Source organism: Thermobia domestica, chromosome 13 (assembly GCF_964235325.1).
Source record: "Thermobia domestica chromosome 13, izTheDome1.hap1.1, whole genome shotgun sequence".
NCBI classification, from domain to species: Eukaryota; Metazoa; Arthropoda; class Insecta; order Zygentoma; family Lepismatidae; genus Thermobia; species Thermobia domestica.
The window spans coordinates 214,673,057-214,685,228 of NC_137466.1; the positions used below are offsets into that span (position 1 = coordinate 214,673,057).

General features: G+C 37.0%; 1 protein-coding gene across 1 annotated transcript in view; it reads left to right on the top strand.

Annotated features, from left to right (window-relative positions):
• The window catches only part of LOC145669008 (uncharacterized), a gene marked incomplete in the record, with an annotated part of 761,869 nt that overhangs the window by 665,812 nt on the left and 83,885 nt on the right, over positions 1 to 12,172 (top strand). The window contains 1 exon segment of the mRNA XM_081737333.1: positions 11,115 to 11,188. Coding sequence (XP_081593459.1) covers positions 11,115 to 11,188 — 74 coding nt within the window.

The following is a 12,172-nucleotide window of genomic DNA, read 5'->3' on the forward strand; positions in this document are numbered from 1 at the left end:
TGCTGACTGGTTAGGGCCTCTAACCAAGGGAATTGGGGGAGTCCATTACGTATTAGTATTTTATGATGCTTTCTCCAAGCTAATAGGATTGTACGCATGCAGAAAGGCAAACACTACCACTGCCATAAGGAAACTGAAGGAGTATCTGAAAGTTAACCCTAGTGTGGAACTAGTCTTAACAGACAGAGGGTCACCTTTCCAGTCTAACCGCTGGAAAACAAAATTAGCAGATCTTGGTATCAGGCACATCACTTCGACGCCATATTATCCGCAAGGTGAAATGGCAGAAGTAGCCGTCAAGGCTACAGTACGTTTGCTACGTAAATTGTGCCATGATAATCAAAGATTGTGGCCCAAATACTTGGAAAAGATAGAGAAGTGCTTAAACTCGGCCAAACACCTGACCACTGGCGTGTCAGCCTTTGAGTGTCACTTTGGGCAGTCTATGTCTAGAGACATAGCCAGGCTGTTTGAAATCCCAGAAGTGGATCAGCGCCATGACGTGCAGTACTATGTAGAAATTGCTAGAAAGAACCATAAAAGGATGCTGCTGCACGGAAACGCAACTTCGACAAGTCACACCGTACTGTAGAGTACAAAGTGGGTGATCTTGTTCTAACTAGAGTTTTCCCCAAGTCGGATGCTCTAGCAGGTGTGTCGAAGAAGCTCTTGCTCTTGTACTCGGGACCATGGCAGATTGTCGCCGCCACTGGTAAAAACATGTACACACTAGGGGATCCAGCGACTAAAGAAGTAAAGATGACAAGGAATGCGTTTCTATTGAAACCATACATTTCTAGAGAAGAGAAGGATCAAAGTGGTACTGGTCAATAGAGAAGACACAGATCACACATATAAGCATCAAATACCGGAAGTGACAACTAGTGTATATAGTGTTAGTGTTAGTGTATATTTCAGTGTATTAGTGTAAGTGTATGTATTGGGAACTTATGTCTTTTATGTTCACGTAACTCAGGGAACACTGAATTCTCTTATTTAGCTTTGAGTATTGATTTTCATTGATTATGTTTACTGTGTGTTTAACTTTGATTTTTTTTTAACCTTGGATGTATTGTGTAACTCTAATATTTCAGGAACGAGAATGTGCCCTCCGTATGATCTACGTCCTGTACTAGAAAGTACAGCACCTAGAATCATAGGGGGGAAATTTATGTAGAAGGCCGATGTCCTTCTCCATCATCTGCATATCGAAATGCAGATGAGGGGCACATTAGCATATTGATATTTAAATATGATAATTTGTGGTTTAATTATTTGCTTAACATTAGCATATGCAGTGCATATTTATTTGATATTATTAGTAATGCAGTGTGAAACACCTAGCATAGTACGTAAATATTAATACAATATTGTATTATATTGTATTAAATTTCATTGTGTTTATTCCATTTATAGGTCTTATATAGTGTATTATTGGGTTGCATATAATATTACTTCGTTGTTGCATAATGCATAACTTACAGGGGATGATGGAAGATAATGAATTAAAAGCAGAGATGAAAGATTAATTAAAAAGGAAATGAGCAGATTCTATAAGAATCATACTTGATTTTTCTGAACGCTTGGAAGAGAGCTAGAGGTGAGAAAAGTTCTTTTTTTTTCTTTCCCGACTTACTGTCGCCTATACTACAGGATGGGAGGTCTCTCTCAACTCACCACAGAAAGAAATACCCAGAATAGAAACTAAATAAGTATTGTATACCCAGGAAGTAGCCTATAGACTTCCTTTGGTGAATCTACACTAAGTTTGATACCGTGCGTTGAAACACGGAGTTCGTATTGTTTAAAATGCCATAAACTTTTTCGCTTCTACATGCGAAATTTTAGGTTTCTATAGGTGTGATTTCCAATGCACCTAGCGTCAGCGTCTCTTCCTCCCCCCCTGTTCACCAAAAACCAGTAACCTGGCTAGCGAGCCTCTTGCTTGGTTTCCAACATGCAACACCAATTTGAAAATGTATACTCTAATTTGACTTATTTTCTGTGTTTAATATTAATATTTACGTACTAAGCTATACTCGTTCTTGGAAATACCGCATAAAATTCTGTTTAATTTTAACAACGTGTTTCCTTTATCGAACAAGACACTTAGATCTTGTATTTGTGAAAAACAAATAATTAACAAAGATGTTTCCTTCCATCTCTCTCCAAGCAAGCATGGCTGCATTAGAAGCAGACACTTTGAACGACAGCCACAGAAATTGGGTGTACAGCTGCTTCTGAGAGAGATGACAGTTAATGAAATGTATAAATATGTATTCTTTGTAGGTTTAACTTTATTTTAATGTATAATATCATATGTTTCTATATTTTATTTGTATGTAACTAGCGAAGGAAAACAAAAGTAGGCGGAAATCTATCATAGTTTCTGCTGTAAGCAATAACTTTCCGTGCTGGCCGTTACCGGAGAAGGGGCAGCACGTATCAGCCAAGAAAGGTGAAGTTGGCTACGAATGGTGGTTGAAGAAGGGCATTGACACAGGAGACCACCCGCAATATTCGCCTCAAGGCAAGAACCTTTTGTCGAAGGGTGCTTGGAGAAGCGAGTGTCTTCGTTTCCTGTGTTTTGCCAGAAACATATACTCGTTTTCCTTGGAGAACGGGGTAGTTGAAGCTAGACTCGTGAAGTAACAAGAGAGAGTTTTGCGGTGTAGAAGGAAGTCACCTGACTTCCCGTACAGAGTTCGATACCCAGGACACGGTGAGAACAATTGTTTCGGTTCCCCGGGATTTGTCCTGTGAACAACTGTATCGCGAGTGAGTTGTACATAAATTCTTCAAGATCACAATATAGTCCAGTGACAAACAGTGTATGACTTACACACATTTGTAGTTATACGTCAGTGGTACTCATTCGATTCAGTGACAATGGAAGTTTAACATTTAAAGTCAGTATTAAATATTTCGTCCATTCTCTGAGTGCTTAGAACACTCAGTAGAGATTAAATAATTTGAAGCTTATTCATAACTCCCATTGCTAATATGGGACAATCGCATTTTTCCAACTATGGGAGAAATATATATCCTAACATATCTCAAATAGAGATACAACACCGAGGCCAGTAACGCTATTAAACTGTGCCTGTCCTTGGACATTTTTAGCACAAGGCTGCAAGTAATTAATTTGCTTGCTTTTTAAAATTGGAGCTACTAAACATTCTTTCATAGAGTGCTTGAAATTCAGCGTACCATATCTTCTACCAGAACATTTTCGTGTAGTGGAATGAGCATCTAGGAGGACTCTGTGTTCAATCAATTTCAGAACTTGTGTACGTCAAGTGAAGTTTGAACAGTGCATCACCATATAAAAATCTTGTTTATGTTTATCTTCAATCTGTGTTGTTACCCCACAAATATAGTGAAATATGTTTCTTCGACAGTGAAATACATCTCTCCTCTAAAACTGTTAGAGACAAGAAACTCCAAATGATGAGGAGATAAATTATGTTGTAAATATATCTACATATTTTTTTTATTTTATTAAAGGTCAGACAGACCTTTCAAGTTGTCAGTTCATTCTACATTATTTCTCATTCATTTTATTTTTATTTTTTTTTATCAAGTGTATCAATATACAAGTAACGTGTTTATGTGATAGTGCACTACAAAGGTGATAAGTATTTAGTGTATAAAGTGTGATATCATCTCATCTACCATGTGTGAGATGCCTGTTTCCTATGTGGGAAATAAATCTGTCAGCTCATACCAGAACAACTGTTTATTCAATTGCTGTAGGGTGAGTACCTGCACTAATGATATCTTTGTTTCAGGAGTGTGATTCAAGGAGACATTTTCCCCTTGATTGTGTATGTTGACCATCTCTCTGTATGGGGCTCAGAGAGAATTCTGCCCAAAAGAAAAAAATAACAGCCATGAAATAGTGAAATCGTTTACAGGCTGCTACCTGTAAAAATTTAAAGTATATTTTTTTTTTCTTTTAACCTATTTGAAACTTATAACTGACTCACTATTATAGCATCCTTGAGCATGGTTGTTATGCAGATGGCCCTGAGATCTGCTGTTCTACAGAAATACATAATTTTTGCTCTACCGACTTCATAAGAGAGTGGCGGCCCTTACAGTAGAGAACCTGATCTCCAAGAGGGAATAAATAACTTCTTATATTTTTTGATATTTGCATTTTATGTAAATACTTCAGTTTATTAAATATTCCCAGCCACTCTTCTTCAACATTTTTTTTTTATTGTGTTGGTGTCGTTAGGTAAACAGTAGCTTCGGCTCTGGCCACCTAGCACCCCACAAATGGTTCTATGTATTTTATTATTATACTCATTAAACAATTCTTGCAATATATCTATCCATTTATAGTATAAAAGCCCAGTTGAGAATACTCCAAGAGCATTACCAGAACGAACTTAAAAAGAATTAATTTTTCTTATTAACTTCTACAGACTTTATAGCAATTGTTCTATGTATTTTATTATTATACTCATTAAACAATTCTTGTAATATATCTATCCATTTATAGTATAAAAGCCAGTTGAGAATAGTCCAAGAGCATTGCCAGAACGAACTTAAAAAGAATTAATTTTTCTTATTAACTTCTACAGACTTTATACCAATTGTTCTATGTACTTTATTATTATACTCATTAAACAATTATTGTGATATATCTATCCATTTATAATTTCCTTCAGTACTAAATTTTTTCCACATGTTGTGTTTAGCAATTCTGTTAAAACGTTCTACGATATGTTGTTTTAGGAAGGCACGTGCTCAAAATGTAGGGCTCAAAATAGAAAAATTTGCAAAATATCATCTCTCTATGACTTACGGTTCCCGAGATATGGCTTCATAATCTTCCGAAATCGAAACTTTTTTTGGGCAAAATATCTCGGGAACGGTAAGAGTGACGCGAGAAATTCCATCACTTTCTCAGATAGTTTTTGATGCTCTTTCGAATGGAGATCTCGAAATTGAGAAATTTGCAGATAACAGACAGTCACACACACAAACACACACAGACATAGACATAGACATAGATGATTCAGTAAGTTCGTGAAAATGATGGCATCCAGATGATCAGATTTTGAGAATGTTCATCACCAACTTCTTAAAACTTTCAAAATAACGCCACCCTATCGTCTAATCAAGATTGACTATTATCAACCGAAATATTAAATAAATGGCATTTACTTTCATACGAAGAATATAGTGACGCAGTAATGTTTATTAGTGGGAGTACGGTAATTTTTAAAAAACTATCTAAAATTTCTATTAATTTTATAATTTAAAAGAAATTGAGACATGTTAAAAATAAAAATAAAAAAGAAATTAGATTTGAGTATTAAAATTAAAATGTAAAGCATATTTGAAACTTTATAATGTTGAAGTCTATAATTTCTAAGCAGTTAAATTACTTCTTTGTTACACTAACACTATTTATAAAACATGAACTAACGTAGACCTTGTATAACTTATAATAAAATAAACATTTTTAACAATTTTTAAAATTTCATTTAGAGTTTAGCGTCCCTAAGGCGCGCGTGCTGACTACTTAGCCACGAGGGAGTTTTTCTGCAACTTTAGATGTGTTACATCAAAATCATTAATATAGTTAAATTGTATTTACGTATTGGTTGTTAAAATCAAACTTTAAAAAAAGTACGAGTTGTAAGAACAACGAAATTATTTTTTGTAAAAAAAATGATTAAATGTTATTAATAAATCATCAAACAAATAATCATCTTAACAAACTGTAATATTTAGTTAAATTTTTTAAGTCAAATTCATAATACAAACTTAAATATCTTTAACATTAAAATATATCTTCCAAACTATTATTATTATTATTATTATTATTATTATTATTATTATTATTATTATTATTATTATTATTATTATTATTATTATTATTATTTTGGACTTCTACATTTTTAATATTTAACAAATTTGCTTTCAAAGAAAAACTAGAATCACTTCCTGTCTTTAAACATTAAGCTACTGCTTGTAATCAAGGGCGCCAATTTCTCTGTAAATTGGGGGGGGGCATTCAGATGCAGAAGGTGTATATATATATGAGGATTTTAAGACAAATTGCATTCAAATTATGCCAAATATTGTATATTCATAAATACAATAGGGGGGCCCACATCAGCTGTGGGGGGGCCCGGCCCCCAGGATCGGCGCCCTTGGTTATCAATTAAGCCAGGGAAGAAAGTAGATGTAGTGTTCACTAACGGTGTTCTGTACATAGATCCTCATGGAAATCAATGAGGTTTTTAAAGAAATAAATAAAAGATTGCACACATATTCAACATCATTAACTCGGAGAAGACTTTGGTCCGAGTTGACTGAAAAATTTGAATTTATCAGAGATCATCATAGTGACATGGAAGGGATGGAGACTTAAAACGATCTTGAATATAAACAACCTAACAGTTACATTATAAAATTTATCTTTAAATATAATCGATTGGACTTTAATTAATTTGGTTTTATATGGAACAATGCCTTTATTGTTTAAAAAATGTTTTCAGACTCTCTCTTACTCACTTCAATTTTGATAGTAAATTCATTTGTGGACTGCTTCATTAGAAAAGCGGGAGAATAGGAGGGGAGGGTCACAAATGGCCTTAATTGGTGGAACACTTGCTACCTGTAATGAACGTAATTAGACTCTTTTGCAGGGGATGTAAGTTTCTCACTTTCATAGGAATTTGGGAAACACAATCTCTCGGCACAACCAGTGCCAAGTTAGATTCTAACATTATGGAAAAGAGTTGATCAAAAGACTTTTCAATACACTCTTTCTTTAGTTATCATAATGTCATAATAAAGCTTTTTGCCATTGAACTTTATATATATATATATATATATATATATATATATATATATATATATATATATATATATATATATATATATATATATATATATATATATATATATTTTTTTTTTTTTTTTGGTCTAGTCCTAACGACACTTTTCCATTCAAGCCTGTGCCTTTTGATTTAAGCAACCCTAAGTTCAAATTACTGGAAATCAAGTCACGAAATACTACTGCAATATAAAGGTAACCAAGAAAGTTCTGTCGCTTTTTCACTCACCACATTCGAACATCGATATGTCAACTCAGACGTATCTGGAAGATCAAAAAATAGTACCCATCAGCATCGACGACCTTCTGCCAACGTTCTGGAAGGCCATGGGTTCCATCGCGATAGAAATTGGTGGCCCGTGAAGCGAAGAAGGTATCAAGGGCATTTTGCACCTCTGCTAGGGATTTGAACTGGCGTCCTCTAAGATGCTTGTCCAGTGAATTGAACAGGTGATAATCGGACGGTGCAATATCCGGGAGTATGACGGATGCAATAGTGTTTCCCATCCAAAGCATAGAATGGTGTTCTGGGTCTTCCTAGCCACATGAGGCTTAGCGTTGTCCCGCACAGGAGGATCCCTTTGCGATTCAGTAGTGTTGGTTCCCGAGTTTTGAGTTTTTCTTCAACACGCCTCAAACTGCTGACAGTATACGATTTCGTTGATGCCCTGACCAGCTGGTAGCAGTTCCTGATGCACGATGCCACAAGCAGTCCACCAAACACACATGATGACCTTCTGGTGCAGTGCTGGTTTCGGTTGTTTTGGAACTGGTTCATGAGATGCTAACCAATGATGACGGCGCTGTAGAGCTTCATACAGAACCCATTTGTCATCACATATCAACACTCTGTCCAGAAATGACTCCTTCCTCAGAGGAGACAGCAAAGAAAGACAGGTGTCTGATCGCGTTGTCTTTGGCCCGGAGTCAAATGATGTGGGACCCATTGACCCAACTTGTAGTTCTTGTGAAGTTGACAGAGATACTGCCGAATTTATTTTCCACTCACACTGAATTGTAGTCCCAGTTCTTCACACCTTTAGCCACTGTTCGTCTCAATTGCTGCCTGAAGATCTTCATTTTATACATGTGTTGGTTATACATGTTTTTTTTTTTTTCCGGCACGTGGTGCGTCTTCGAGTGTTTCGTTACCGTCCTTAAACTTGTTAAATTACTGCTGCACTGTTCGCGTAGTCATGACACCCTCACTAAAGGCTTGGCATATCTTCCGCCCCGCTGCAGCAGTGTTTGACCCCAGTTTAAACTCGTACAGCACACACACCCGTATGACGCTCTGTGGAAGTCCCATGTTCACTCTGTTCTTACGCAAGTTGATGGTGTAACTGAACTGCCACAACCAGGTAGTATGTTGGATATACTCACACCAACAACTAACCTTCGCTTTATCTCCATTTGCATTCAACTCACGATGTGAGGGCCAATGGAACACAGACCTCCACAAAAAAGCGACAAAACTTTCTTGGTTACCTTTATATATTTAATCAATCAATAACATACATTTGCAAATGTTCGTACTGTTGTGGGCTTTCCAAATAAACAATTTGAATACCTGTGAAGGTTAATTTACACATAATGTGCCATTCTCCTCATCCGTGCTATGGTCCACAAAGTCTCTTTTCAGACTTTGACATTGAAACTTCGTTAGGTTGTGTTTTTTAATAGTAAGTCCAGAGGCATTGTAGAAGACAATACGTATGGTTTCACACCTTCCTGCGTCCAGACATAGGAGGTGATGACGTCGTAAGTCTAAAATTTATATTTTCGTGTAATACTTTTTTTTTGGGGGGGGGGGGGCTTATGTAAAGTATTTTTGGCGGGCTTATTTTTGCACGTAGAAGATTGAAATTTTGCACAAACATGCAGCCCACCGAGTAGTATTTACCAGATTTTTTCAGATTTCTGCGTTAAAACAGGGGGGATCCAGAGGGTCAAAAAGTTGAAAAAAGGGATATTTTTACCCAAAAATCCCGTTTTTCCTCATTTTCCCGCCTTAGATACATGATGGAGACAGGTGAATGGTACCGCCTGAAAGGCAGTTCTATTCTAAAGAGAATGATGTGCGATACATGGTCCTAGGGTAATTAGGGAAGTGTCAGGGAATTTTTATCAAAATATACTTCTGTATAGGGGAATTTTGGATATTTTCGGTATTATTTTTTGCGGGCTTATTTTTGCACGTAGAAGATTGAAATTTTGCACAAACATGCAGCCCACCGAGTAGTATTTACCAGATTTTTTCAGATTTCTGCGATAAAACAGGGGGGGTCCAGAGGGACTAAACGTTGAAAAAGGGAAATTTTTACCAAAAAATCCCTTTCACAGGATTTTTTCGCCTTAGATACATGATGAGGACAAGTGAATAGTACCGCCTAAAAGGCAGTTCTATTCTAAAGAGAATGATGGGCGAAACATGACCCTAGGGTAATTAGGGATGTCTCAGGGAATGTTTAAAAATATCCCTCTGTATACGGGAATATGGGACATTGTCGGTATTTTTTTTTTTTTTTGGCGGGCTTACTTTTGCACCTGGAAAATTGGAATTGTGCATAAACATTCAGCCCACCGAGTAGTATTTACCAGATTTTTTTCAGATCTCTGCGTTAAAACAGGGGGGTCCAGGGGGGCTAAAAGTTGAAAAAAGGATATTTAGACCCAAAAAATCCTGTTTTTCCTCATTTTCCCGCCTTAGATACATGATGGAGACACGTAAGTCATACCGCCTGAAAGGCAGTTCTATTCTGAAGAGAATGATGGGCGAAACATGACCCTAGGGTAATTACGGATGTCTCAGGAAATTTTTTACCTGAGATCATGGTGTTTTACGGTAATTTGGGGCATGGTGGGAATTCCTGATAAAATTTCTCCCGCCCTTGGTATTCAAGATAGAAACTTGAAATTTGGCACACACATTTAGTATACCAAGTACTATTTATCAGATTTTTTTTAGATGGCTACGTTCACACAGGGCCGCTCCAGAGGGGCCCAAAGTGCGAGAAAAAAATTTTCCCTCCAAATTTTTCTGTTTGACATTTTTCCCACTCCTGGTATATGGTATAAGCATGCAAGTGGTATCATTTGAAAGCCAGCTCCATTCTGAAGAGAATGAGGTATGAACCATGATCCTAGGATAAATAGTGACGATGCAGTAACTGCTTGACTGAAAGTCTAAAAAATAGCCCAAAAAACCGGGTACCGGAAAGGGATAGTCGCGACCGTGGCACAGACGGAGCAAGACAGGGGACACGACACACTATATGTGAATTAACCTTAATAACATATGAACAAGAATAATGCAACGTAAGGAGCACAGCTGCAAGATTTCATTGTTGGTGGCTTTCGAAGAACAACCTGTGCAGTACGAGACAGATTTGTTGAAATTTAAGAATTGCAATGCAGGAGGAAAGCATGGTTTGACACCTCACTTCAACCCCTTCATCGGAGTGTAGTAACTTCCCATTCGCTAGTCTCTGGTCATGCGTGCAATTTACTAAAAAAAAAGCCATTATCACTCCTCTGTAGCAATGATGTCACTTAAAAGTTTGATGCGCAAATATTATACTAAGCAAGGCATAAAAGCACAATTGCCATGAGGAATTAGTTAGTCCCAGTTGTACTAAGCGAGACATAAAAACACAATTGCCATGTGAAGAATTAATTATCCCAGTTGTATTAAGCAAGACAAAATCACAATTGCCATATGAGAAATTAATTATCCCAGTTGTACTAAGCGAGACATAAAAACACAATTGCCATGTGAGGAATTAATTATCCCAGTTGTATTAAGCAAGACATAAAATCACAATTGCCATCCCAGTTGTACTAAGCAAGGCATAAAAGCACAATTGCCATGAGGAATTAGTTAGTCCCAGTTGTACTAAGCGAGACATAAAAACACAATTGCCATGTGAAGAATTAATTATCCCAGTTGTATTAAGCAAGACAAAATCACAATTGCCATATGAGAAATTAATTATCCCAGTTGTACTAAGCGAGACATAAAAACACAATTGCCATGTGAGGAATTAATTATCCCAGTTGTATTAAGCAAGACATAAAATCACAATTGCCACGTGAGAAATTAATTATCCCAGTTGTACTAAGCAAGGCATAAAAACACACTTGCCTTCTGAGGAATTAGTTCCACTGAATTTAAGTTCAAGTGCACTTGCTTTTGTTCTGTTTTGTTTATTATTAATACCATACTATATACGTTGTTTTCTCTTCTTTCCAGCCAAAGATGAGAAGAACGCTCGACTAATCAAGAGCAGTAGTGGGAACCAAGTGCCACTAAGGAAAACATCAGGGGTAAGTTCTTAGATTCATTATCAAATTCAATTTACGGAACTTTTTACGCTTAAAAATTTACTGCACGTCTTTAGTAATGTTTAGCCTGAAAAGCTATAGCAAATATATATACTAGGAATGCAATGGATGTACCCGATTGCAATGAAATGAGCTGAGCGAGCTTAAACTACGTAATCATTCCTGGCCATTATGCAATAATAAATGCCATTTTTAATTGTTGACAAAAAAATCGCGTGAAAACTTTTTCCCCATGTTAAGTTTATGCAAGCGTTTTTCGGTGATTATTCCTCGATGGTACATCGCATTTTTTGATTTCGACCTATGTTGTCACTCAACACGACATACTCTATCAGCGTGCTAAGTTTTCTTGAGATCGGCCAAACGGTCTAGGAGGAAGCGTTTTTCGGTGATTATTCCTCGATGGTACATCGGATTTTTGATTTCGACTTATGTTGTCACTCAGCACGACATACTCTATCAGCGTGCTAAGTTTGGTTGAGATCGGCCAAACGGTCTAGGAGGAAGCGTTTTTCGGTGATTATTCCTCGATGGTACATGGGATTTTTGATTTCGACCTATGTTGTCACTCAGCACGACATACTCTATCAGCGTGCTAAGTTTGGTTGAGATCGGCCAAACGGTCTAGGAGGAAGCGTTTTTCGGTGATTATTCCTCGATGGTACATCGGATTTTTGATTTCGACCTATGTTGTCACTCAGCACGACATACTCTATCAGCGTGCTAAGTTTGGTTGAGATCGGCCAAACGGTCTAGGAGGAAGCGTTTTTCGGTGATTATTCCTCGATGGTACATCGGATTTTTTATTTCGACCTATGTTGTCACTCAGCACAACATACTCTATCAGCGTGCTAAGTTTGGTTGAGAACGGCCAAACGGTCTAGGAGGAAGCGTTTTTCGGTGATTATTCCTCGATGGTACATGGGATTTTTTATTTCGACCTATGTTGTCACTCAGCACGACATA